The 26,940-nt window shown below is 55.8% G+C and overlaps 9 protein-coding genes across 9 annotated transcripts; 3 read left to right on the top strand and 6 right to left on the bottom strand.

Moving 5' to 3' along the window:
- Window positions 1–147: 147 nt before the first annotated feature.
- UV8b_01127 (uncharacterized protein) lies at window positions 148–1,637 on the top strand (the record flags this gene model as incomplete). The annotated part of the gene is made up of 6 exons (XM_043138625.1): window positions 148–165; window positions 327–411; window positions 468–518; window positions 1,439–1,470; window positions 1,535–1,571; window positions 1,633–1,637. The coding sequence occupies 6 exons, from the start codon at window positions 148–150 to the stop codon at window positions 1,635–1,637; spliced, it is 228 nt and encodes a 75-aa protein (XP_042994559.1).
- Window positions 1,638–4,690: 3,053 nt separating this feature from the next.
- On the bottom strand, window positions 4,691–9,095 carry UV8b_01126 (uncharacterized protein; the record flags this gene model as incomplete). The annotated part of the gene is made up of 4 exons (XM_043138624.1): window positions 4,691–4,802; window positions 5,571–5,762; window positions 5,837–5,893; window positions 6,109–9,095. The coding sequence occupies 4 exons, from the start codon at window positions 9,093–9,095 to the stop codon at window positions 4,691–4,693; spliced, it is 3,348 nt and encodes a 1,115-aa protein (XP_042994558.1).
- An 829-nt stretch (window positions 9,096–9,924) lies between these two features.
- UV8b_01125 (uncharacterized protein) lies at window positions 9,925–10,790 on the bottom strand (the record flags this gene model as incomplete). Its single annotated transcript, XM_043138623.1, has 2 exons — window positions 9,925–10,492; window positions 10,555–10,790. 2 exons carry the CDS (start codon window positions 10,788–10,790, stop codon window positions 9,925–9,927), a joined length of 804 nt encoding a protein of 267 aa, XP_042994557.1.
- Window positions 10,791–12,093: 1,303 nt separating this feature from the next.
- UV8b_01124 (uncharacterized protein) lies at window positions 12,094–12,989 on the top strand (the record flags this gene model as incomplete). Its single annotated transcript, XM_043138622.1, has 2 exons — window positions 12,094–12,155; window positions 12,209–12,989. 2 exons carry the CDS (start codon window positions 12,094–12,096, stop codon window positions 12,987–12,989), a joined length of 843 nt encoding a protein of 280 aa, XP_042994556.1.
- Window positions 12,990–13,442: 453 nt separating this feature from the next.
- Window positions 13,443–15,233, bottom strand: UV8b_01123 (uncharacterized protein; the record flags this gene model as incomplete). The annotated part of the gene is made up of 1 exon (XM_043138621.1): window positions 13,443–15,233. The coding sequence occupies one exon, from the start codon at window positions 15,231–15,233 to the stop codon at window positions 13,443–13,445; it is 1,791 nt and encodes a 596-aa protein (XP_042994555.1).
- Window positions 15,234–17,053: 1,820 nt separating this feature from the next.
- On the top strand, window positions 17,054–21,605 carry UV8b_01122 (uncharacterized protein; the record flags this gene model as incomplete). The annotated part of the gene is made up of 4 exons (XM_043138620.1): window positions 17,054–19,136; window positions 19,212–19,528; window positions 19,589–19,762; window positions 19,818–21,605. 4 exons carry the CDS (start codon window positions 17,054–17,056, stop codon window positions 21,603–21,605), a joined length of 4,362 nt encoding a protein of 1,453 aa, XP_042994554.1.
- Window positions 21,606–21,837: 232 nt separating this feature from the next.
- UV8b_01121 (uncharacterized protein) lies at window positions 21,838–22,345 on the bottom strand (the record flags this gene model as incomplete). Its single annotated transcript, XM_043138619.1, has 3 exons — window positions 21,838–21,974; window positions 22,087–22,244; window positions 22,311–22,345. The coding sequence occupies 3 exons, from the start codon at window positions 22,343–22,345 to the stop codon at window positions 21,838–21,840; spliced, it is 330 nt and encodes a 109-aa protein (XP_042994553.1).
- Window positions 22,346–23,396: 1,051 nt separating this feature from the next.
- On the bottom strand, window positions 23,397–23,800 carry UV8b_01120 (uncharacterized protein; the record flags this gene model as incomplete). Its single annotated transcript, XM_043138618.1, has 2 exons — window positions 23,397–23,516; window positions 23,576–23,800. 2 exons carry the CDS (start codon window positions 23,798–23,800, stop codon window positions 23,397–23,399), a joined length of 345 nt encoding a protein of 114 aa, XP_042994552.1.
- Window positions 23,801–24,953: 1,153 nt separating this feature from the next.
- UV8b_01119 (uncharacterized protein) lies at window positions 24,954–26,212 on the bottom strand (the record flags this gene model as incomplete). The annotated part of the gene is made up of 3 exons (XM_043138617.1): window positions 24,954–25,087; window positions 25,205–26,100; window positions 26,178–26,212. The coding sequence occupies 3 exons, from the start codon at window positions 26,210–26,212 to the stop codon at window positions 24,954–24,956; spliced, it is 1,065 nt and encodes a 354-aa protein (XP_042994551.1).
- Between the last annotated feature and the right edge of the window lie 728 nt (window positions 26,213–26,940).

Raw genomic sequence — 26,940 nt, 5'->3', positions numbered from 1 at the left:
GTCAATCGTGACAAGTGGAACGGAACGGACAGCTAACATTGTGTCCAGGCGGGGCCATTGACTCATTCAAGATACGCACGTGGTGTCGCATGGCCGTGTAGTATGTACGATGCAAGTATGTACGATGCAAGTACGAGTATTGGATCGATGGGCGGTTCCTGTCGAGTAAGTCCGTGGCTTTTTTCCCCCGTCCTGCCCAGTTACCTTAGTTGGTCGGTCATCAGTGCTCTTTTGAGGCCACATTTCAGGACGGGCGGGCGGGCTATCCGCCCAAGGTGCTCGATGGCGTTCTCCATTGTGTTGATGTGTTGATGGGGAAATAATAGTACCAAGGTCGAATAATCCACGTAGCACTCGGGATTGAGAGAGAACAGGACAAGTATGCTTCCAAGTTGCCGCATCCATATCATTGTATGACGACACCCTGGCTTTTTGCAGTCAAAGAAGTTGACACCTTGTCAACCAAGGCCGGTACTACCTGCAATATCTGACGCCAAGAGTGCCCATATTCATACTACGTGAGTGTCTTTTTTTTATTTTTATTTTTTTTTGATGATTTATTATTAATTTATTTTATCTTGTTGGTATTATTATTGTTGTTGTTGTTGTTGTTGTTGCTTATTTCCATACATCTGTCCAGAACCGGACGTAGATGTTGAGAGGTGCCCTACCAGGTACGTAGGTACCTAGTGGTCGTGGTCGTGATGCCTCGGGTACGGAGTAGTTCTTTCCTGCCTACCTCCTACCTCCTGCCTGGCATCCTGGTCTCAATGGTATTGGTATGGTGGTACCTGGCCCTCCGTGGGCACCGCCTTCCTGCCCCCTGGTCTTGGCGGCGAGAAAGGTGCTGGCAGCTGCCTGGCAGCTGCCTGGCACCAGTCTGTCTGAGGTGGTTGACTCTTGTAAACTCTACACTCTACACACCCTGCCTCGTTCATTATAAATTGTATTACTGTCTTACATCCCACGCCAGGACAACGGCTACTCCGCAGGGCTTGGCCTTCTGTAAAAGAGCACCAGACTACGGAGTAGATACCGCTCCCCTCCCGCGGAGTATCTGTCTTCCCGCAACGCCGGCTCAACCTCTCCTCATTTCTCGTTGGCTTTGCGGCAACATCTCCACTGCCTAACCTAAGCCACTCCCTAACCTGCACGTGGCTAGGCTGACCCACTTGCCTGCCAGCTGCGTAAGGTACCTACCTAGGTACCTACCTTGCCTAACCTAAGGTACCTACTACCTCCCGGCCGGTACATAACCGGTAGCTGACGGTAGGTAGCAGCAACAAGCGGCAGGGCTGGCAGCCTCGGGGCCTTCCCCTGCCCCTTGCCCTCGTGGCTGGAACATTGTTGGTTGGCTGGAACCAGACGTCTTGGCATCTCGAGCTTTTTCTACGCCTTGCTTTCGTCAATCTTGTTAACAGCGCCATTTTGTCTCCAGCCCAGGTCCGCGCTCCTCGCCGAATCTCCAAGGTGAGCAACAGAATTAATTCATCGAGTCCAACGCCCTGGTCAAGGTGATGAATGACCATCGCAGTCGACGTCCAAGTCGCCATATGAGAAGCTGCCACTGGGTAAGAGATAACCACATCTGAGACTTGGTCACAGGCTTTACGTTTACAGTCTTGTCGCAAGTTTAATGTCTCATGTTGTCCTTTGCTCTGCCAATCCGTAAAAAGCCATCAGCAAGGTACCGACTCCAGAGTAGTTGCAGTTTGCAACGTCAGCGTCGAAAGGGAAAATCAAAACACAAGCTGTTCACAACAACCCGGTACCCGTCGGTTCGCATGAGGCACCACCATGTCTTGCATGATCGGTGCCGTCTTTCCCGGGTTGATGACACGTCGCGATTCCTCAGTTGCCCTCGGATCTTATTGCGAGCTATTTCAGATTCTGATCGAATATCTCCGTTCTCCAACTGCGGATTGCGCTTGAAGCTCAGATGGCAGATTTGCAGTAAATGAAAGGGCCACGAGGGTCTGATCACGCCGGGGGGTCTCCCTCCATTCAAGCAACGACGCCACATCCCCAACTCTAGAAGCGGTTCCCCGGGTCCCCTGCCTCTTTGGCTGCGTTTCCGCGGCTCATGTTGTAAGCTAAAAGTCATTAAATGGGTCTCTGGAGCACGGACGAGGCCCCTCCCCTCACCTTTAGAACGAATGGCGATTGTCGATTGTTACCCCATGCCTATCTAGGTCATTTCACCTCGTCGCGCGCAGCTGAAGCCTGAATCGCAACCAACGTGCGGCACAGTGACCAATGAGGACGAGCTGATCCCAGCCAACGGCATGAATCGCGACAATTTGTTGTCTTCTTCTTCTGCTAGCTACCTGGCACAGCGACGACGATACAAACCCAATCCCCTTCGGTCTTTTCCGGATGCCTATCATGTCTAGTGAAGAGCACCACGCTAGGATTCGAAATTTGTTTTATTCCCCTTCAAAAACATACAGCATCTTTCCACGTGGTTGCCATCTACACCACTTGCCGCGCCATGTTTGAGCCTGACTGATCCTGAAAGCGCCAAAGCCCCCTTCGGATTGTTGTCTGCTTACCATGACGGAACTTTCATCTCGGTCAATAAGGACTGAGAGCAATTGTTCTTCATTCGCACCATCTTCATGGCACTACTGAACTGATGAAACCAGAATCCATCTACCTCGGTTCGCTTTGAAGGGTTCGCGAAGCTTGCCAGGTGAACCCTTCCCCCCCCAACCCTCTCGCGCTGCCGCCGTAGCAGGTTTTTTTCTAAATCCTGATGCAGCTCAACCGAATCGATAGTAGTTGCTGCCTCGCAACGGTAACTACTTTTCATTCAGCTATATTGATTGGAGGCGTCTTGTTCATGTATGGAAGAGGTTGCCTAAGCACCTGGCGTTTTGTAGTCAACCAACCGAAATAGGGTGTAGGAGTGTCACGCGCGCGATAAACCAGACGACACACACCTATAAGCATTCTAGAATCCAGAACCATGAGCTCGGCACTACTGAACTGATGAAACTAGAATCCATCTACCTCGGTTCGCTTTGAAGGGTTCGCGAAGCTTGCCAGGTGAACCCTTCCCCCCCCAACCCTCTCGCGCTGCCGCCGTAGCAGGTTTTTTTCTAAATCCTGATGCAGCTCAACCGAATCGATAGTAGTTGCTGCCTCGCAACGGTAACTACTTTTCATTCAGCCATGTTGATTGGAGGCGTCTTGTTGATGCATGGAAGAGGTTGCCTAAGCACCTGGCGTTTTGTAGTCAACCAACCGAAACAGGGTGCAGGAGTGTCACGCGCGCGATAAACCAGACGACACACACCTACAAGCATTCCAGAATCCAGAACCATGAGCTCGGATTCCGTCCTGGCCCTCGCGCAGTCTTGCAGCCTGGCGCGTTCGGACACATCCTTGGCTCATGCGCCGCGTCGGTTCCGAGCTCCGACCCCCTCCTCCAGGCTATTAAAAGCATCGCTTTTTCCTGTCTGTGCATCGTGCTGCCCCCCCCCCCTCTTTCTGATGAACAGTCTCCTACTCTTCTCCCGGTGTTATTTCGCCCGACTCTGCGAAGCTCGTGGCAGGGAACAAGCCCAGGGTGTTTTGTGGCTTTCCTTTCTTGTATCCATCTTGCTGCTTGACTCAGGTCGCTGTCAAGGCAGAGCTGAATGTTGCTTCTTCTGCTACCGACCGTCCAAGACGAATGGCGTTTGCGGGAAAACATGAAAACACCACCACCCGCTCAGGCATTGATGGTGCGACACTGTGGCAACGATTTTCGCGGCACGTGCAGTCCAGGCGAAAAGGCTTCTCTTCAACCACCAGATCCAGATCACGATTGCCAAAGCGCCATGTTCATCGCAAAAAGTCACCTCTGGGCGGACCAAACCTGGAAGGGCAAAAGCGCTTAACCCGCGCCTCGCGTTTTGTCATTCTGTCAGGACAACCGTCAACCACGTGCTGCAGTCCTGATTGACACCGCGTCCGCTTCTCGGCGCAGACAACTAACTACACACGTCGGGCACCACAACATCACCCCTACTCGAGTCTCATGAGCACACCGTCCTCAACGTCCCATCCATGTTGCCTCCAAGACCAGAGTTATATATAGTAAGCATGCAAGACGAGCAGATCCAGTTCCTCAACCAAGTCAGCGCAATGTCCGACTGCCCAAGTCTAGCGCCATCCCCGTGTCAACCCGCATAGCCCTACAATCCGAGGCAAATCTCTGGATAGTTCAAAGGCACAGCTCGTAGTTCTCTTGAGACCGCTGCCGGCTCTCCCGCCTGCTGACCCAACCCTGGGCAACTTTTGGCCAGAAAAAAAGGAAGAAAGAACAATCACATGTTGGCGGCACTCGTCAGCAAGCCAGCAGATTCACATCACACCTGTATGCCATCTCGCATATTTACTCTAGATGCCACCCGTGTTACGCAATCGTATTCTTGGTGCCCTAGAAACATTGCACCTCCTTTCCCCAACACCGCGGCAGCTACCTAATGCATGCCCCTTTCAACGCCCTTGCGCCTCGCCATCGTGCTAATGAGTCCTCCCAATCCGTAAGCAAAAGCCAATCCCGCAATGTGAAAAAAAAAAAAAAAAATCACTCGACCCGCATCACCGTCTCGCGTGTAAAAGACACGGTAAACCAATTTTTCGCGCAAAACCTGCCACCAGGGGGAGAAAAGGGGGAGAAAAGGGGGCCCCCCGGGGAGTCCTATGCATCCGGCGATCCTGCCCCCATAGTTGGCGCGCTGTAATTCCCAAAGCCGCCGTGTTCTAATGCGCCCTTGTCGGTCTTCATCGTCCCATTAAGCAACGGACATAGCCTTTTTTTGGTCGGGGAGAAGAGAGAAAAAAAGCAAGTCAGCAAAATACGGCACCGCAGTGTAGAGCGCATCGTGGGGGGGGGGGGGGGGGGGGGAACAACAGCAACAACGGGAGGGCAAAAGAGGAAAAAAGAAAAAGGGGTGGTGGCTGGGCGTCGGGCGTCGGGCGTCGGGCCAGCCTGAACAAGCAAGAGCAATCCGGAGATATCGAACTTTGATGCCTGCAGTGGTTGCTTTCCAGACACTTGTCACGTCATTTCGGCAACGATCCGTAGCTGTACTTGGGGCGAGCTTTCGCCTTTTCTTCCCTCCTTCTTTGCTTGTCTTCTTCGGCCGCGAGACGCCGACGCGTCCTCGATTCCCTCTCGGCCCGCGCCCGCTGCCTCAGCTTCTCCGCCTGGCGTCTCTTTTCCTCCCGCAGCGCCTCCTGCTCCCTCTTCTTTTGCTGGCGAAGCTGCTCCTGTTGCTGCCTCTGCAGCTCTTTCAGCCTGGCAGCCTGCTCCTTCTTTTCGGCCCGCACTTGCTGGTCTCTGAGTCTCTGCTGCTCCTTGCCGTCGCGTCTGGACTGCTGCGCGGCAGCTCGATCCCTGGCCTTGGCCTGACGATCCGACTCCTCCATCAGTCTGCGCAGGATGCACTTGTCCTTGCGCTTGCGCTTGCGCTTGCCCTTGCGCTTGCCAGTCTTGTCCCGACGCCCCGGTTCGTGCGACGCGGCAGAGAACCAGTCAAAGGGTGTAAACGGAGGTGGGGAGGTGAAGGGTTCCATACTTTTTGTTCGTCTTGATATGCCCGACTTGTCCGCAGTTAGCGCACTTTCGGGTCGTGCCAGTGGGGATCTTGTCCATGGCCCCGGGGGATCCGGCGTCGCCGGAGCTGGCCTTCTGGTGGAGCTCCTTTTGCTGTTCGCGAGCTTGTCGTCTGGCCTTGTTCTTCTCGAGTCGTTCGAGCTCCTTCTTGATTCTGATAAGACGGGTCAGCTTCTGAAATGGCTTCACATGTGCGCGAGAAGAATATGCAGGGCGAGGGGGGCGAACCTAATGCCTGCAAGACGGTCATGATCGGCATTACCCGTAGGCCTGGAGCTGTAGATGCTGTAGACAGATACACGTAAGCGGGTGGTCTCAAGTCCATTCCGACAACGTCTGTGAAGGAGCCCGGGGACGGCGGCGCTGGCCTCCTCCCCGGCTTTGTGTACATGTCACTCAGGCATGCCCACTTGTGCAGTGCCTTGACAAAGCACGGCAACCTGACCCAGCTTTGGGGCGGGCGCATCTGGCCTTTGCGACGGACCGTCTTGGCCACATACTCTTTGATTTCCAGGTCTGCTTCCGTGCGCCGCTTCATGTACTGTGAGATGACGACCGGATCATGCACCACCTCGACGCGCGACTGGGTCGTGCCGTCCGGCAGGCGAACCTCCCTCGTGATGCGTATGGCTTTCTTCGGGTGGCGGCTAGACGATGTAAATCCACTAATTTGGCTAGCGCCTTCCTCGAACTGCGCCGGAGTCGCCGCTGCATGCACGTTGAACCGATCGTCCTCGTCTTCGGTGGCGACGACGTCCCTGTCGTCGTGTTCCTGGGCGTCGGACAGCGTGGCCTTTTGCTTGTCCCAAATCTCCTTGATGCCTTCTTCGTACATGGCTTGCTGTCTCTTGACGTTGTAGGCATGGCCGCCGTTGGCGCGCTTCTCGCGTTCCATGGCGTCTGCCGACGTCGCCAACGGGCCCTGAACAGCCTCAATGTACCCGCCCTTCATGGAGGTGCGGATGAAGCTGAACCCCAGCCCGTGCCCTGTTGGATCGCCTTCGCCATGCAGCTGAAGCATGGCCTTTTGGGCGCATGCATCGATGAACGCTTTTGTCGTCTTCCAGGGGGCCATCTTGTCCGCAAGTGTCTCCTCCTGCTTTTCGGCCATCTTCTTGACGCCCTTGGGGCCCTTGCTTGCACCTCCTTCATCCTCCTCCTCTTCCTCGACGTCGACGTCGACGACATCGTCATCAATGTTTGCGTTTCTGGGGTCGTATCCGGCATCCTCCAGCTCCTTGATACCGAGCTGCATGGCGTCCAATAGGCTGACCTCCTCCGGCTTGATCATGGCGCGGATCGCATTCTCGTCTGGCAGGATCTCGCTGGGCTTCAGGCGCCACATTCCCTTCTCGCCGCTGTCCCTGTCGTACTGAAGGAATTCCTTCAGTTTTTGCCGGTTCTGGGTGTCGGTGGATTCCGCGATATGTTTCGTCATGTCCGACAGCTGGCAGTTGTCTGACTTGCTGTGCCGTATCATGCGGAAAGCTAGCATCTTCATCCGGTTCTTCGACGCGTTCGTAACTCGCCTACTATGCGGACCTGGCACATCTACCGAGGGGAAAGTCTGGCCCACCACATGCAGGTGATCGATCTTGTGCAGATACCACTTGGAGCCCCTGACGCCAGTGGTGCTTCTCACGACCAGGAAATCGGTACCGCGGGGTGCGTGCTTGAAGACTGGAGCCCGATACATCTCGTTGTGCAGGGTGGGCACCGTCTCCCCTGCATCCACGGTGCCAAAAAGAGAAAATGGCGATCTGTCTTCCGGGAGCAGCATACGGTACTCGCCCAAACTTTGCTTGGGCAACTGCTCGTCGTCGTTGTTGTCTTTCCGGCGGTAGTAGTTGATGAGCTTACTGCCCATGCCGAAATTGTTGAGAACTCGCGGTCTGGGCTCACAGTACTCGAAGAGCACCGCCGTCGAGTTGTCGCTGAGACTTAGGTCCCTTGACCAGCGGAACACCTCGTGGGCTTTGCCCTTCATCAGCTTACGCCTCTGATGCTGGGGCTTCTCGAATTTGATGACGTGGCCAGCAAATTTTTTGTAGCGGAAGCGTGGCCGATGGTACTCGTCCGTAGTGCCGCCAAGCTTCACCTTGTAGTAGGGCCATGAGAGCTTGATGGCTGGCATACTGTGCTCCACGGAAATGTTTCCCAGCGTGGCACGAACCTTGCTCTGATGGTTTTCTTTCAGCAGCTCATATGCCTCGTCGTTTGAGATGTTGAACCGCTGGGATATGTCCCGGCCCATGTTTCCGTTTGCCATCCTCTTGACTTTGGAGTCTGGACAGGTCCGCTTGGTGCGCACATGCAATTCCGCGTCGAGGAGGAGATGAGGGTCACTCATGTCCAGCTGCACTCGTTTGGATCCTCGTTTCGTGGCGTCTTCAAAGTTATCAAACGTTGGGGCGCTGTAACGCGGGATCTCGGGTAGCCCGAATTGAATCGCCCTTCTTTTTCGCGGTCGTTGATGCTTTTCGGCTGCAGTCTCTGCCGTGTCTGCCAAAAACTCTGCGTCCCATTCCTCGTCTTGCTCCTCGATAGGCCGCTTCCTTTCCGAGGACTCCTCCGCGGCCTGGTATCTCTGGAAGTCACTTTCGACGGAAAGGATTCGTGAGTCGAAATCTTCGCAGGCAAGGTCGATATCCCGCAGTCTGAACCCCATGACAGTTTCCGAGTCCGATTCTTGATCTAGATCAAACTGCGACGTGTCCTCGCCTTCCCCGACTGCATCCTCTTCACATCGAACCAGACCTGCAAAAGACATGTCCATGGCGCGCTGTTTAGATCCCGTTGCTGTCCCTGGAATGCGAAACATCTTTTCCTGATCCGCAGACAGATCTAGGCTCAACTTGCTCGTCACGAGTGGTTTGGGTTTTTTCAGAGGCTTCTTCTCCTTCCAAATGGCCTTTTTGGGTGGCAGGAGCTCACTCCAAGTGAGGATCCGACCTTTCTTGAAAGCGGGCCAAGTTGCCTTGAGCAAATCCTCCACCGTTTCCGCCGGGGCCGGAATATCAGGATCCTGGTTAGCAGCACCGTTCATGTGCGTGTCCAGGCCGAAGTTGATGGCGGCAAAGCTGAGGCTAGAGTCGACGGGGTGAGACTCGTCACCAGCATCAGCACTGCGAACACGAGTAGCAGGCGAAGGGGGTCCCAAAATGGTGTCGGTTGGTGAAGATGGGCCTTCGCCGAATAAGTCGTCTGCGTCGTTGCTCGTCCCTCCGTCGTCGGTTAGTCCGGGCAATTCTAGAGAGGTGGCGGCACTAGGCTCTTCTTCTGGAAGGTCGTCGTCACTGATGTCCTCGAAGTCCTGCGCATCTTCGGCTTTATCGGTCTGGTCAAACGGCGCGTCGTCAAGCTTGAGCCCGCCATTCGCACCATCTTGGCTCTCTTCCAGCAATCGGGCGATTTCGCGATCGTCGGCCGCATCCTGGGCTTTCCAGGCGCTCTCGTCAAAGGACGAGAACTCCTTCTGCTCTGCCATGTTGTGACGTACGATGCTCGCGAGGGTTGAACCGCAAGCGGTTTGCTCCCCAGGGCGTGTAGCGCACTGAAGGGCAACTACAGCATACTTAAGGATAGCAGGGAGAAGCAGCTGACACAGCAACAGTGATAGGCAAACGCAGGGAAGATGGAGTAGTGAAGTGAATTGAAATGCCTGCCAAAAGCTGACGCAAGCAAATGGAGAAGCTTGAAGAGTTGGTGGAGCAAGCCGTGACCACAATGAGCACGCTTAGTCAGGACTGGTGGTGGGGTCGGCGAAGCACAAGCCACGAGAGTTTGCACGTGACGAAGCAGCGTATCGAGCTGGCGTGGCCCGAGTTAATGGCACCCCCCTTGAGGCGTCGAGGGTCAACAAATACGCAATGCATTTTTACCCAGCAAAGGAATAAGCACCAGATGGCAGGCGGAGAGGGAGCCAGAGTCTTGATCAACTTTGCGCATCAACTGTCGAGTCTGGATTCATTTGATTTCACTGTACGATTTTATGTGCAAACTAACGAGTGAACGGGGGCTTGGTCTGTACGCTTCTCTCTAGGCAACGCTTTCCTTCCTTTCCGTTGTATAATCACGGATTTCACAGCTCCTTGAACTGGAAGGTCCCTCTCGTGGAGAAGAAAAAAAATTGCAAAAATGCACAACGCTTGGATGGCCAAACATGCCTCCGGGATATCATCAACCACCATTAGCAATACATGCCAGCCACGACTCCTAGAAGACTTATTCCGCCGTGATGAACGGCACAAAATAGAAAAAGAAACAGAAGCAGAAACAGAAATTAAAAGGCAGGATTCCAAAAGTCTGATCAGGCATCAGCAAAGAAGGATGGCTGCGATGACGCAGGTCACGGCAGGCCATAGACCAGCGCTCATGTCTAGGCTGGACATGGCGACACCGGCACTGGTTTCTTGGTCTGGGCCATCGGCGGTCGTTCCGTTGGGCAAGGTGCCATTGATCAACAAGGTCTTCCGGCCGTTGTAGTCGCCGACATTGATGATGCTCTTGTTCAAAGCCGAGTAAGTGCCGTTGCCGACAAGTTCCTTCGTGATGGCCGTATTTTCATCACATCCGCACACGGCGTACTTGGCACAAGCGCAGACAACGGGAAGGCTCTCGTTGCGCTGAGCTGTGCTGTTGTAGAAAGAATAGTCATTGCGATGTGGATAAAGGTAAGCGCCATAGATCCAGAGACCAGGCCAAAAGGCAAGAGCTCCAGCGGCGAAAGCCAAAGCACCAACGCCAGCAGCTGTTGCAGCCCCGGATCTGTAGGGAGAGGCAGCGCCTCCGCCGTAATAGCCGCCTCCGCCGTATGCTCGTGTAGGGCCGGAGCCTCCACGAGACGTACCACCGATGTTGGATCCAGAGGCTGTGTTTCCACGGCTGTAGCATGCCGGTTAGTATCATGTGTTGGCGGAGAAGGAGGCGTTTCGCGATGAACCTACAAGCCACCACCGTTGCTCCCAGCGCTTCCGAAGCCTCCAGTGAAGGGGCTACCGCCACCACCACCACCACTTCCTCCTCCTCCTCCTCCTCCTCCTCCTCCACGGCCGCCGCCGCTGCCGCCGCCTTTCCTTCGCAGCAAGTGGTTGCCGTCTTGTACAGAACCCTGGGGGCCAATGACACCTGCGGCAGCTGTGGACAGCAAATGTGCTAGTACGAAAGCCAAGTGGAATCGCATGCTGATGTGTGGAGCAAAGTCGTCAATACCAGATCCGTTGCCGAGCAGCGTATAAGGTGGACGGACGCGGTGCAGGAGAATGCAGTTCAGCTGACTTGATCCTGCAGCCAATCTCTGCCAATCTATACCTGGTGTTGGGTGTTGAGTATGTATGTAAAGGGTCAACTTGGAATGATGTAGAAGCAAAGTATGGCCGACGAGGTCAACTAGCGGCGGGGAGGAATGCTCTTTATACTCGGCGGACGAGAAAGCAAGTGGCTTTACGAAGTTCAACTTCCAATCTTCCAGATGTCATGGATCAATCTTGGCAGGCTTAAATTGGAGGCTTGGCGCCTGCCCAAGGAAGGGGGTCATCGTTGGAATGCGTTAGTGAATCGTTTCCTCAAAACCTAGCGGGCAGGTGGCACGCTAGGGTCGGCCGGAGTGTGGCTGGGCTAGTGTGGCTGAGTGAGAGGCAACAAGGCGGAAGTCATTGATCTCGTACTGCATCAAAGTGGCAATGACGTAGGGTAGATTTAGGGGCGGACTTTCCGTGGGTCTTTATAGACCTACCAGGTTTCGAGTCTGACTCGCGGCTCTCTGCGGGGCTTTCTAATTGCGCAGCCCTTTTCCTTTTTTTTTTTTTTTTTTTTTTTTTGCGCCGCAAGCCCCTTCCCTTGAGTTTTGGCCGTACCTCTGCGAAAAAAAATGTCTTTACAAGGCGACTTCAGCAGTCAAAGCATCTCGCGGAGTAGTTTTCCATAGCAAGAGACTTTTCGTAGTGACTCCTTTCAGTAATAAGTACCTTACGAGGTAATGTTCCATATAAAGTGCATGTGGCTTTCTCCCGAAGTAGGGGTGCACGTAGTAAATATAAGCGGGGAGGGGGGGGGGGGAGGTGAGGTGGCAAGTATCTAACCTTATTCAACCGTATTACCCAATTCCAACCGCCAGCCATTGCAACTTTATTTCACGACGTCTGCGCTTGCGGCTCTTCACGAACGAAAGCAAAGCACGACTACTTCCATCGCATCCATAATCGATAATCGAGACCCTCGCGGTCGATAATGCCCTTGCAGAAGACGCATCAGACGCATCAGACGCATCAGACGCATCAGACGCATCAGAATCGGCCAAGACAGACGCCACCGTGCGCCGCACCTGCACAATAGCTTCGACCAAGTTTCAACCCGTCATCGTCCCGAGTTCCAGCATGAACCCACTCATCCCACCTCTCCATCCAGTGACGCCGCCCACTCTTTCAAACGCAGTATCAGTATCCCGCTAAGAAGCCACGCCGCCCTTCGAAAACCGTACACAACCCATGCCCGACGACAAGGCGCTCCTTGAGCGTCTCCGTGCCCTCGGCGGGGCAAGCACATCCCCGTATGCTCCAACGTCACTCCCCTCATCGCGCCACCTGCTGATACACCACACAGAGTCCAAATCGACGTCATGGAGAGAGCCAAGTCCCCCACAAGTGGAGACGTTCTCGCGGCGAGGTTTAGATTGCTTCGGAGCAAGGCAGACTCTCCAGCCCCGCGACAGCGACAACCTCTCCCAGCGCAAGACACAAACGCACCCGAGACAACGGCGGATGACGTAGACGCCGTGTTCAAGACGGACGACAATGCTCTCGAGGAGATGCTCGCCATCGGCCCTCCCGCGGAACCCCAGGATGTAACAGCCCTGCTGGACCAACTGTGTGCTTCTGTGCCCGCGGACGTCTCGCACGTTTGCGAAACCGATCACTCCGACGTTGATCAAGCGAGCCAGGAGGTAGACGACGTTATAGCCCAGTGCAAGGAGGAAGCTGAACTGGATTCCAATCCCGGGGAGACGGGCGATGTGCCGCCGTTTGAGCTTCCAAGCGCACCGGAAACCGCTCCCTCGTGTGCCGCGATAGATGACATTCTGGTGCGCATGGCTGCCTTGCGCTCCGTATTCACTCTTCCTTCTGTACCTACGTCCAGACCTTCAAAGCCTGCCAAGTTCAGCAAGTTGACTTCCAGGACACGCTATACAGACGACGACATGAAGTCGTGGTGCACCGTTTGCCTGGAGGACGCCACGCTGCGGTGTATAGGGTGTGAGGACGTGTATTGCGCGAGGTGCTGGAGAGAGATGCACGTTGGGGAGGCGGCGCATTTCGACCATCCATCGCATAGGGCTGTGGAGTTGGCGAAGGACGACGACAAGGAGGTTGCTTTGGGGGCGTAGGGTCTGAGCGGCTATGCGCCGAATCGTTCATGGTTGGTTTGAGAGCAATGGAAAGCCGTGTGGATATGGACCGGGGAGAAGAAACCAGAGACTAGAGAAAAGAAGGGAAGAGAAGAGAAGAGAAGAGAAGAGCAAGATGCAGCGTTGGTCACCTTGACGGATAATGTGGACGTCACAGGTCGCGGTAGTGCTGCAGAATGATGTTGCAATCTTGGTTTTTCAATTCGGTCCAGATTAAAGAACTAGACAAAATAGACAAAAAAAAATCCCTACGCCTTCCTGCCTGACCTGACCATGTGTTGTAGTCTCCTGAATCAGCCCAGTATGCAATCTTGAATCATCCATCAACCTCCTTACAGTTTTTACACCAAGCAAGCGTGCTCTCTGTTTGGATTCCTTTGCGTCCAAAAAAAAATTAAATTTGTTTTCAGAACTGCGCAAAACATTCCGCTTTCAGGCCCTTGACGAGGTGCCGTCTCCTCCATCGACCCGGCCAGATCCATACCCGTGCGGCCTGCCCCGTACGTCGTCCCAGGTGGCTTTGAAACGTCGACCCGTCGCAGCCAGCAGACTCTCCTCTTCGTCTGCCTCGGCATCTTCGTCCAGCTCGGTCATGCTCACCTTGGGGCTGCGCACCAGGGCCGTGAGGAAGACGATCAAAAACACGCCCAAAAAGGCAAATTGCGCCCAAAAGTCAATGATGCCAAAGAACGGCCACGTGATGCTGATGCGGTTGAGAAAGGTGGACATGACGGAAGGTGTGCAAATGTCTTTGGCGTGCGCAACGTTCAAGGCCTCGGAGCACGGCTTGATCAGGTCGGGACGATCCCTGCAAGAGGGCTGCGCGCCAGGGTGGTCGGGCTTGCTGGAGCAAAAGGTTTGTGTGCCGTAGATGGAGTACTGCGGCGCGACCAACATGGTGACGGCGTAGTTGATGGCCAGGATGACGAGCGTCAGCATGACGGTTGCGATGAGCAGAGCTTGAGGCGCGGTGCGGCCCCGTCGGATCTGGAAGATGCGGATCCAGAGGAAGCGGATGCCGACGGCGGCTATGCCGGAGATGGTGCTGCTGAAGAGGAACAGGATCAGCAGCGCCATCAAGACATAGTCGAGGGGGAAGACGCGGGCAAGCTTGACAAAGGCCCAGTTGAGCGGCTGGAAGATGTGGATGCGGCCGAGGATGTATCCGCATCGATGTTTGCAGACCGAGTTCTTGGCCTTGTCGATGCCCGTGATGAGCATGGAGACCCAGACGAGGACGGAGACGACGAGCAGAAGGATTCCGCCCAGCATCTTGACCGGCCGCAGCAAGACGCAAATCTTGAGCCAAGCCTGATACACTTTGCTCCTGCCTTCTCCCTGGGCCTCGGCGGCGAGGCGCTCCCTGCGCACAAGGGTCTGCTCCTCTCTCACGAGCGCATCCAGCTCTCGACGGTCCTTGCGAGACATGCCCTCCTGACGGCCGACGTTTCGCATCTCCAGCTGGCGCTGGCGCTCGCGGTTCTGCTCGAGCTGCGAGGCGGTCGTTGCCGACAGCTGCGGGGCCGAAATGGCCGGGGCGGACTTGATCAGAGACACGGGCATCAGGGCGAGCCCCGAGCCGGTGTAGACGACATACAGCAGTGTTCCCAGAGTCACCAAAAGGCCGAGGGCGAAGGTCAATGCCTTTTCGGCATGGCTCACCGCAAGCAGATGCTTGAAATAGTCCAGGTCCCAGCGCTGTCCGTGGGAGGGATCCCCGGGCGACGGAACGAAAAAGCCAAGCAGGAACAAGACGACGACAAAGGCCACGAAGAACAAGGTGTACTTGACAGAGGCCAAGAAGCGGCTTTGCCAGGTTCGCCCTTCCTCTTCAAACTCGATCTCATCGTATTCCTCGTACCAAAAGTAGGCAAACGGAATGATGACGAGGCAAAGCAGCGCGTCGACGCTGTACAAGCTGTAGTAGACAATCTTGAGAGTCAGCAGAATGCTCCCGACCCTCTCTGGCGTGGCCCAGTCCTTCTTGGTGCCTTGCGACACGGAGCCCGTGGCCGAGACGAGAGCGATGTCGACGGGTAAGAGCAGGACAGTGGCCAGTAGCGAAGTGAGGCTGATGATGGCGACGATGCTGACGACGGCGGAGCGATCGCGCGGCGTCTGCCATGTGAAGGTCGTGATTATGGCAGCTAGGAGACAGAGGCCCACGGCGACGGCGTAGGTGATCCAGATTAAACTGGTCTGTATCAGACCTGCGTCAGCCATCGCGCTCAGTCGGCACGAGCCTCGGCCAAGGCTTCTTTTGGTTGTGGGCTTTTGATTGTGGGCTGAAGCTTCGCGGGCGCTTGTATTTATGATTGTGATTTCCGGTTCCGCCGCAGGGAAAGCAAAAAGCCGAGCGAGGTTGCACTGGCGATGTGGTTTGGGAACAAGAATCGCAAGCTTGTAGAAAACTAAGAGTTCATGGTAGAGCTGGGGCTGAGAGAGTGAAGGGGGCGAGAGGCTGTTTCAGATGAGCGTTGCACCGGGAAGAGGGAAGGGGGGGGGGCGCTGCTTCGTGACGCAATAGTCGAGACGTGACGTGGGCGGACCACAACGGTCGACGCATCCAAGTGCGGAGAGCCGTCCGTCATGGGCGGGCTGGCGAGTCACAACGCGTGACGCTGCTGCGGCTGTCTGTCAAGGAATGCACGACTGCTAGGAATGCAAGAATGCAAGGGAATGCAAATGCAAGGAATGCATGTTCTCAGCCTGTTTATCCGTAGATGCGCTGCTTCCCTGGGCCAGGGGTGGATAGCTCCATGCAAGCTGCAGCAGCGGGCAGGAGGTACCTTACGAGGTACCTAACCTAACCCAGCACCTGTACGGACTTGCCGGTGGTACTCCGTACTTTCCACATGCTCCACATACCCTCCTGGCAGGAGGTTCCTCGGTACGTCGCTGCTGCGGGGGACCCGCTGACGCCCTGGTGTCAGCTGTAAGCAGCTGGTCTGGTCTGAGGGTACAGGTCAACCGACCTATGTCCCCCCCTTGTCATCCGACCCCCCCATAATAACTTAACTGACCTGACCATTGCTATGGGCTATACTCTTAATATAATTGGTTCATTAGGGAATAGTGGGTCAGGTCACTTTATATAGAAAACTATATAGAGAAGTACTTTCTCTGATATTTTACTAGGTTCTTAGGTAGGGGTACCTAGTAAAAGAAATTAAAGAAGTCACTTTCCTTAGAAAATATAAGGAGAAATACTTTCTCTGCTGTTTTATTAGGTTCTTACGTAAGGGTACCTAGTAAGAATATTGAAGAAGTCACTTTCTATAGAAATATATATATAAAGGTACCTCTCTTTCTATCCCTAGTACCTAGGTACTTAGTAGAAATATAAGAAGTCGCTTTATATAGAAAAATATATATAAAGGTACTTTTTCTACGTAGAGTACCTAAGGACCTAGGTACCTACCTAATAAAAGAAAGGAAGTCACTTTCTATATAAAAGTCTATATAAAGGTACTTTATCTACTTTTAATATTAGGTTCTTAGGTAGGGATACCTAGTAAAAATATAAGGGAAGTCACTCACTATAGAAAAATATATATAAAGTTACTTATAGTCTAGTGGCTACTATATATTAAAGGATCTACTACTATTTATTAGCGTATCTCTATATTAGGAAAGAGCATTGGTCAGGTCTGTTAAGTTATTATGGGGGGGTCGAATGACTAGGGGGGGGCATAGGTCGGTTGATATGTAGTCTCGTCTGGTCTGGTCTGGTACTGGTACTGGTACGGCCGGCGCCGCGGCGGGCAGTTGATCCGTGTAAATGTCGGAACTGGCTGGGATTGATTCCATTTGGTTATTCCCCACACCCAGCCTCTGGCAAAATCCAATCTCTTTGCGACAGCGACACGCAACATCAACATCAACATCAACATCAACATCAACATCAACATCAACATCAACATCCGCGCAGATAGACGGTCCATTGCCTCGACCCCGGACAACTTCAAGCTGGCTCCAGCTTTGGGAAGCTCCTCGCTGGCCTCCACCCATGCCGTCACTGGGATAATGTGCCTGCCACCACAATGCATGTCTATACCGAGCTCGTGGCTCCTTCGGCCGTCACTCACTCTTTGAGCTTGCCATTGACCTCTGCCACCGCCAATAACCTCGTCATTGCAAAGGGATCGCTTCTGCAAGTCTTCGAGACCAAGAACATTTCCGCCGAGCTAGATTCGCAGCATCGAGGGCCGCAATCGTCGGCCAAAGACGACGACCAACACTTTGATCACCGCATCAATGACGACGACGGCCTCGAGGCTTCGTTCCTCGGCGGCGAGTCCATGATTGTGCGCACCGATCGCGCAAACCGCACAAAGCTCATACTCGTCGCCGAGCTTCCACTGGCCGGCACCGTCGTCGGATTGGCGCGCGTCAAAGTCAGCAACACCGCTTCGGGGGGCGAAGCTTTGCTGCTAGCCTACAAGGCAGCAAAGATGTGCCTGACGGAATGGGATCCCCGGAGAAACGCCCTCGAGACGGCCTCGATTCACTATTACGAAAAGGACGAGCTTCAAGGAGCGCCGTGGGAGCTCGGCTTTGGCGACCACGTCAACTATCTGGCCGCCGATCCGGGCAGCAGGTGCGTGGCTTTCAAGTTTGGGAGCCGCAATCTTGCCATCTTGCCCTTTTCCCGGAGCGAGGAGGATATGGAAATGGGCGATTGGGACCAGGACCTCGATGGACCCCGCCCGCTCAAGGAACAGCCCGTGGTCACAAACGGGGACGGAGAAGGCCATCTGGTCAAGTCTCGCTACACACCTTCTTTCGTCCTCCGCTTGCCGCTGCTGGACCCAACCTTGCTGCATCCCGTTCACCTAGCCTTCCTGCACGAATACAGGGAACCGACCTTTGGCATCTTGTCCTCAACGCAGGCGCCATCCCCAGCGCTTGGCATCAGGGACCACCTCACCTACAAGGTCATCACTCTGGACTTGCAGCAGAGAGCATCGACAACCATTCTGTCCGTGACTGGTCTGCCGCAGGATCTGTTCAGAGTTGTCGCCCTCCCCGCGCCAATGGGAGGAGCACTGTTGGTTGGCGAAAACGAGCTCATTCACATCGACCAATCCGGCAAACCCAACGGCGTGGCGGTCAACGACATGGCGAAGCAAATGACATCCTTCAGCTTGGTGGACCAGTCCGAACTGGGATTTAGGCTGGAAAACTGTGCCGTAGAATTGCTGTCGGCCGATGTCGGTGACCTGCTGTTGGTGCTGCGGAACGGAAGGTTGGCCATTGTTTGTTTCCGAATCGACGGCCGCACCGTGTCTGGGATAAGCGTGAAGCTGGTTGATCCGGCTAGTGGAGGCAACTTGATCAAAAGCCAAGTGTCGTGCATTTCCAGGGTCGGCAAGAACGCCCTGTTCCTCGGGAGCGAAAGCAGTGACTCTGTTGTGCTGGGTTGGTCTCGAAAACACAGCCAAGAAAAACGGAAGCGGTCACGGCTGCTAGACCCTGAGTTAGCTCTGGACGTGGATGATCTTGACCTAGAGGATGAAGAAGACGATGACCTGTACGGCAACGACTCTAGCGAATCAAAGCCGAACCAGGGCGCCAACGGCACCTCCAAGTCGGGGGAAGTCAGCTTCGGTATACACGATGCCCTCCTCAGCATTGCGCCGATCCGAGACTTTGCGTGCGGAGCCCCTGCGTCTACTCCGGAAAGCGAGGAAGCTACGTTATCAAAAGGCGTGACTGCCGAGTTGGAGTTGGCCTGTGCCGTCGGGAAAGAATCCAGCGGCTCGGTCGCCCTGCTCAACAAGTACATTCAACCCAAGGTTATTGGAAGATTTGACTTTCCCGAGGCGCGCGGTTTCTGGACCATGTGTGTCAAGAAACCAATACCCAAATCGCTAGGGTCGAGCGCGCAGGTAGCGAGCGATTATGACGCCACGGGACAATACGACAAATACATGATAGTAGCAAAGGTGGATCTTGACGGATATGAGACATCAGATGTGTACGCCTTGACATCCGCTGGGTTTGAAACGCTAAAAGATACCGAGTTCGAGCCGGCGGCCGGCTTCACCGTGGAGGCTGGGACAATGGGCAAACAGATGCGCGTCATTCAAGTTTTGAAGTCGGAAGTGCGATGTTACGACGGAGGTGAGCTTCACATGCGAGGGAGAGGGCACCCTGAGCGCCTTTTGATGGCAATGGCTGCTAACCGAGAACTTGCAGATCTTGGGCTTAGCCAGATTCTGCCCATGCTGGACGAGGAAACGGGAGCCGAACCACGAGTCACGAGTGCCAGCATCGTCGATCCGTATCTGCTTCTGATACGAGACGACGGCAGCGTTTTCGTTGCTCAGATTGACAGCAACAATGAGCTGGAGGAAGTTGCCAAGCCGGATGGTTCCATAAAATCAAGCAGATGGGTATCAGGGTGTTTGTACAACGACGTGCAAGGACTTTTTCGAGCAACCGTTGGCGAACAAAGCCCGGATGAACCAGGCCACATTATGATGTTTCTGCTTAGCACGAGTGGTGCCTTACATGTAAGCCCTTGGGGGTTTTCTCTTGCGAATAGCGGTGGGAACGATGGCTAAGCAAAACAGGTATACGAGTTGCCCAACCTATCCAAGCCTGTGTTCATCGCCGAGGCTCTTACTTCTATTCCCCCGTTCTTGTCGGCCGACTTTGTAGCTCGCAAAGGCGCAAGCAAGGAAACCATCACCGAGATCCTCGTGGCCGACCTTGGCGACGCCATTTCTCAAACGCCATACTTGATTGTAAGACGACACGCACGCCGCATGGGCAAACCTCTGAAGCTGACAAAAGATGCAGGCGCGGCTCTCGACGGATGATTTAGTGCTCTACGAGCCAGTCAGACACCATGAAGACGGCTCGAGTCCAACACTCTTGTCGTCACTACTTTTTAAAAAGGCGACAAACTCGGTTCTTGCCACGTCTACCCCCGCACCTTTGGAGGACGAGGCTGAAGAGCCGCCGCGATTCGTTCCTCTAAGAAGGTGCGCCAACGTTCAAGGCTATTGTGCCGTGTTCCTACCGGGCTCGTCCCCGAGCTTCGTCTTGAAGTCCAGCAAGAGCTTACCTCGTGTGGTGGGCCTGCAAGGCTTGGGAGTACGGGGCATGAGCACGTTTCACACGGAAGGCTGCGACCGGGGCTTCATCTACGCCGATACGGAAGGCATCGCAAGGGTCACGCAGCTTCCCAGCGAGACGAACCTCACCGAGCTGGGTCTCTCCGTCAGGAAGATTTCCCTGGGCAGCACAGTCAGCATGATATCCTACCATGACCCTACCGGCACGTACGTGGTAGCCTGCGCCACCGCCGAGAGGTTTGAGCTGCCCAAGGATGACGATTACCACAAAGAGTGGGCCAGAGAATCCGTCAGCTTCGCACCCACCGTGGCCCGAGGGCTTCTCAAACTTATCAATCCTGTCACGTGGACGGTGATTCACACGGTGGAGATGGAGGCTTGCGAGTCGATGGAAAGCATGAAGACGCTGCACCTCGAGGTATCAGAGGAGACGAGGGAAAGGAAGATGCTCGTTGCGGTGGGCACGGCGCTCGCTAAGGGTGAGGACCTGCCGACCAGGGGACGGGTGCAGGTGTTTGACATTGTGACGGTGATACCGGAGCCGGGCCGCCCGGAGACGAGCAAGAGGCTCAAGCTGGTGGCCAAGGAGGAGATACCCAGAGGCGCGGTCACGGCGCTGTCGGAGATTGGGGCGCAGGGTCTCATGCTGATGGCGCAGGGGCAGAAATGCATGGTGCGGGGCCTCAAGGAGGACGGCTCGCTGCTGCCCGTGGCATTCCTGGACATGAGCTGCCACGTGTCGAGCGTCAGGGAGCTGGCGGGGACGGGGCTCTGCGTCATGGCCGACGCGTTCAAGGGGCTCTGGTTGGCAGGGTACACGGAGGAGCCGTACACGTTCAAGGTGCTGGGCAAGAGCGGCGGCAAGCTGCGGCTCCTGGTTGCGGATTTCCTGCCAGAGGGCGAAGACTTGTCCCTGGTGGCCGTGGACGCCGAGGGAGACTTGCACGTGCTGGAGTTTAACCCGGAGCACCCCAAGTCGCTGCAGGGCCATCTGCTGCTTCACCAGACGTCGTTTTGCGTGACGCCCAACACGCCGACGTCGACGCTGCTCCTCCCGCGGACGCTGCCACCGGCGGCGGCGGCGGCGGCGGCGGCGGCGGCGGCGGCATCGAACAAGCACCCCCCAGCGGCGCGGAACACGTCTCGACACATTCTGCTGCTGGCCTGCCCGTCAGGACAGCTGGCGGCGCTGGCTCCGCTGGCCGAGTCGACGTACAGGCGGCTGCTGTCGGTGACGAACCAGCTGCACCCGGCGATCGCGGCGCACGGCGGGCTGCACACCAAGGCGCATCGGTACGCGAGCGACGAGCCATCATCAGCGTCGGTCGGGGTGGAGACGGCGGCCTCGTCTGGTCGCGCGCTGGTTGACGGAACAGTGCTGGCGAGGTGGAGCGAGCTGGGGGCGGCCAAGAGAGCAGACATTGCCGCGAGGGGGGGGTACGACAGCGCAGCTGATTTACGAGACGATCTGGAAGCCGTGCTGGGATGGTCTGGCTTGGCGTATTTTTAACTGGACGGGGGGGGGGGGAATGCGAAAACAAGAAAGGGTATATATAAATCACGAGCAGACAAAGTGAGTCAGTCGCACACACACAAGTCGAGGCCAAGGCATTCATGTTCATGCTGATGGCCCCAAGTCATCCATTGCAGCTGTTTCGTTTCCTCGCGTCGTCTCTCTCGTCGTCTCTCTCGTCGTCTCTTTCCTTGCTCAATCGAACAACATGGGGGGTTGCGTATGCGTCCTAGCACCCCGGCCTAGTAGTAGTATACATATACCCGGTCCGGCAATTGTGCGCGCCAGGGGTCGCCGCGCAAACCGTCGTAGTCACAGCCTCCACGTCGGTCGCCCTGGTACACCCACACGGCAACGTGAGGATGTCTAGCAAAGCGCAAGAACACAAAAAAAAAAAAAAGAAAAGAAAAAAAAAAAAAGAAACAAAAAGTCAGCTTCTGTCCCGCAGCCCGAGGGGGGTTTCTCAGCGCCCACGTACCATCTGCGACGCAAGCGTTGGGGTCCGGCTCGTACCGGCAGCCGTCGCACTGGCCCCCATACCAGGTCTGCGTGTTGGTGACGGCGCATTCCTTTGGCGCGGTGGGCGTGGGCGTGGGCGGCGCGGGTGTGGACGTTGTTGCCGGGGAGGCGCTCGCCCTAGGAGATGTGAGCTGGAGGTCTGGTGGGAAAGGCAGGGGTGGGGAGGGACTGAAGTTGTCGTACCCGAGGGCAAGGGCGAGGGCGAAGGCGGAGCGCATGGTGGGCGATGGGTAGACGAGACAAGGCGATGTGAGGCGAGGCGATGTGAGGCGAGGCGAGACGAAAAAGAAAGGGGGGGGTTGGAGCGCAGCTTTTAAGGGTCTGTGGCGGTGCGGGCGGTGCGGAATGGCCGGGACGGGAGGCGAGGTGACGCAAGGTCCAGGGGCATGTTTGCGGTTTTTGGTGATTTCGGCAACGTCGATCGTGGGGGGGTGCATACGAATAGTGTTTGGGACAAGCTCGAGGAGATGCCGGGGTCGCTGGCCGGGATCGCTGGTTAGGGGGTGGGCCGGGTTGGTGGGCCGGGAACGGCGAGGGCGTCCGACTCCCGAGTCCCGAGTCCTCGGCAGAGGTCGGCTGGCAGCTGATATGCGCCGTGCGCCCGGCAGCGGTCTGGCAGGACGGTCGTGGGATTGCTGCCCGCGGCACGGGGGCGGGCAGTGCAGTCGAAGCCGTCTGGTGGGACGACGAACGAGGCTTTGCTCTCGCACCTCTCGTGATGCCGGCTTCAGCGGCAGAACTGCCAGCTGGCGCGGCCGGCTGGCGGCGGTGGCCGGGCCGGGTTCAGTTTGCCCGCCCGCCCGCCCGCACGTGCTCTGCTCTGGGCCTTTCCTGATTCAGAACGCCGGCGACGCACCGCGCTCCCGGGGCGGGGTATCGTTCATCCGAGCTGGCGAACAAAACTAAACCTCGCCAAGTTTCTGCCGATCATCGCGGACGCCCGCTTTGGCCAACGCAGCAAAACATAGGACGGCGTGGCCTGCGGAGCCTCCAGAAAGCCAAGCAACTCTAAAAGACCCAAGAGAAACGCCATGCCACGCCACGCCTCGCCACGCCACGCCACGCCTCGCCACGCCACGCCACGCCACGATTCTAAAGGTAAAAAAAAAATAAAAAAAAAAAAGCCCGTGCGCTTAGCCGACCCCCCTTTCCTGCTTCGGTCTGCCCCGTCGACGCTTGCGCTTGCGCCTGCGCTTGCGCTTCGCAGCCGGCGCCTAATAAAGACGCGCGGCTGCGCTGAAGGAGAAACGTCGTTTCTGGTCTCGGCAATCACGGAACCCGGCGGCCGCACCACCTCGCCGACGCGTTTCTGCTTGCATCGTCGGGGCTGCGAGCATTCTCCGCGTGGGGGGGAAGAGAAGGGCCCCGGCGTCCCGCGGCCGGGGGGAACTGCCAGGAGCCACGTGGCGTGGAGGAGCAGGCCGATAGCCACTTACACTTACACTTACTTGCAACTTGCTTGATCGGCGTGGCGTGATGCGTCGGCGGGCTTCCTTGCTTGGCGCCCAGCTTCGCCTGCTTGCGGGTTGGGTATGCCTGGGTATGCCTTTGCCGGGGGCGGCAGCAGACGTCTTCGACTCGCTCTTCGGGGGCGGCGCGCGTCTTTGCGCTGGCCACGTCGTCAAAACGCCCTTGGTGAGCTTGGGCACGACATGCTTTGCTTCGGTCGGCATGGATTGCTGGCCCCTTGGCCGCCCGCCGGAAAGCCGCACACGAGACGAAAGGGCCTGGAGAGGCGTCCCGAATCGCCAAGGCAGCGGATGCCCGTGTCGACGCCCCGCGCGCCCGACGTCTTTGTGCTGACTGACCATGGTCATGTCGTCATGCTCGATAGCGACTCTGCGCAAAGGCACGGGTGGAGCCCGTATTTGCGCCCTCCCTGGGATTGATTCCGCTCTGCTACCACGTACGTCGGTCGTTTGGCGGAAGCCCCCCCGTGGGTTTCAGTAGCGGTGCGTGACGGCGGGTAACATTCGAGCGCTTGGAAGTTGTCGCATTGTCTGTTACGTATCGACCAGGGGCACGGCTTGCAGGGGGGAAAATGAACCTGTTACCCCGATTCTATATCTTATGCAGAGGGTCTCTCACGGGCAGGGCACAGATCGCCTCTTCTTGGGTGACCGATCAGGGCACTTTCCAGTGCCGCAGGGAAGGTTTTCCACCCGGCAGGTGTTTTCCCTCCCCGACTAACTTGATGAGGTACTAGATAGGTATATACGGCACTATACACGCCCCTAGTGCAATTAATATATGCGTATATTTATATATGTATGAGTATGTGACGCAGAGGAATCCACCCGCACATGCACTGGTAGAAGGCCCTGTCAGGGACATTGCCGTTTACTGGTCCGGAATGCACAATATCACTACCATGACTCTTTCACATGCCAAGGTCCAAATCACCATGTATTTTGCTCCTGAGGGAACTAAGAAGGCGCACTGTATGTATTGGTGTTGATTCAAAGTCTATTCAGTCTCTTTCAAGATGCCGAATTACGCGAATCTCAATCTAAATGAAAAGGTATATATGCAATTATCACAATGTCAAAAAATAATTTTGTCTAACCCCAATGCCAACCAAGAGCTCTTTGCTCGATGCAACCAAGGGAACTAAAAACGCGCACTGTATATATGTTATTGACTCAGAGTCTAGCGAGCGTATTAAAAAAAAAAAAAAGCAACAAGTGTAACCTAAATCTAAAAAGGTTTATGCAATAACGACAGTGCCGACAATCATTCTTGTCTATTTTAATGAATTCTAACAACCAAGAGCTCTTTGCTCGACGCAATCTGCGTATGCCCGTTCGCGAGGACCAACCCTCCAGCTTAGCACTGGGCGGTCTTGGTGAAGGGATACGCGGTGCGGCAGTTGAAGGCGCCGTTCGACGGGGCGCAGGCGGTGGTGATGGGAGTCGCGATCGCGGTGGCGCTGGTGCATCCGCAGGGGAGAGTGATGGCGTCTGCGAAATCAATTTAGCTTGGGTTCTTTCTTCCTTCCCGCCAGCGCGGCAAAAGGGAGGGCGGACAGGGAGGAGAGAAGGAGGGCGATGAGGAGAAAACAGCATGCAAACACGTACCGTCGGCAATGCACAGCATAGAATCAGGGTTATATGGGCAGCCGGCCTCCTTGCCAGCGTAGACAGTCTGCGTGCGGGTCACGGCACAGTTGGTGAAGACACGGGCCGGCTTGGTCGGGTTCGGCTCATGGATGGTGATGATGGACGGTTGCTTGGCCGGGATGGTGATGATGGTTGGCTTCAGCTCATGGATGGTGATGACGGACGGCTTCGGGCCGGGGACGGTGATGATGGTCGGCTTCTGCTCATGGATGGTGATGATGGACGGCTTCTGGGCGGGGACGGTGATGATGGACGGCTTCTGTGCATGGAGGGTGATGATGGACGGCTTCTGGTTGGGGACGGTGATGATGGACGGCTTCTGGCCGGTTGGCTGCGGTCGGGGCGCGGTGAGGATGACGACGCCCCCCGGGCCGGTTGGCTTGACAACGACGACGCTCCCAGGGACACGGCCGTCAGGATACTGGCCGCCTACGGAGTTGGGGTCCTCCACGTAGAACCCAGGGTCCACGCGGCGCCCAGGGTCCGCGGAGTGGATAATAACGTTCCCCGGGCCGGTTGGTTGCGGTCGGGGCGCGGTGAGGATGACGACGCCCCCCGGGCCGGTTGGCTTGACAACGACGACGCTCCCAGGGACACGGCCGTCAGGATACTGGCCGCCTACGGAGTTGGGGTCCTCCACGTAGAACCCAGGGTCCACGCGGCGCCCAGGGTCCGCGGATTGGATAATAACGTTCCCCGGGCCGGTTGGCTTGACAACGACGACGCTCCCAGGGACACGGCCGTCAGGATACTGGCCGCCTACGGAGTTGGGGTCCTCCACGTAGAACCCAGGGTCCACGTAGCGCCCAGGGTCCGCAGAAGGGACGATGACCGTCGCAGACGACAGGCTTGCACTGCCAGACAGACACGGGAGTTAGCTCTCTGGCGAGGTTTCCAACGGTCAAGGGGATGATGGGGGGCTGCAACATACGCGGCAAGGGAGAGGGCGATCTGGTTGAAGTGCATTTTGCCGGATTGATTTTTTTTCCTTAATTCCTCTGTATGATTTTGTGCTTTTTCAAAAATAAAAAAAATGATACACAAGTGTTACCAAAAGGAAATAAAAGGGGAAATATAAAAAAAAAGAAGAAGAAGAAAAGAAGAGAAGAGGCTGTGAGCGGGTGGTACTTTTTTTTTTCTTCGCTTATGCCGCAATGCAAGGACTTTGTTTTTTTTTCTTTTTAAAAAAAAAAGGGATGCAATTCGCAACAGATGAGTCGATGAAAGTTGTTTGTGTTTGATGAAGAATTGAGACCAGGAAAAAGGCGAAAACATGCCTCCTCTTTATACATCTCTCGTCGACACTTCCGTCTCCTCGTTGACGCCGACATCTTTTGTTGACGATTTGGATTCTTGGCCTGTTTCTATTTTTGCAACCACATCATCTCCAGAGGCTTGCTGCTCATTGCTCATTAGTAGTAGGCTACGAATCCGCCTAGTAATACACGTGGGCCGCCGCTGGCCGTTGGGCCGCCACCCGGGTTCTGACGTCTCCGCTAAGGCCCCGCCTTCCACCACCACCGGAATCTGTGTAATGCCATTGGCTGGCCTGTCGGTATACGGGCCCGGCCTGCCCTCACTAGGCCCACCCGGGATGGGGAGAAGCTCTCGCGCTGGCCGACCTCGTCGCCTGCACCATCCCGCATTCCAACTAAATCGCCCGGCTGTTGCCAGCCCTCTCGTAAGCTAGTTTC

This window comes from Ustilaginoidea virens, chromosome 1 (assembly GCF_000687475.1).
Source record: "Ustilaginoidea virens chromosome 1, complete sequence".
In the NCBI taxonomy this organism is placed as follows: Eukaryota; Fungi; Ascomycota; class Sordariomycetes; order Hypocreales; family Clavicipitaceae; genus Ustilaginoidea; species Ustilaginoidea virens.
Note: the sequence above shows the minus strand (reverse complement) of the source record. Positions and strands in the feature narration are given on the sequence as shown.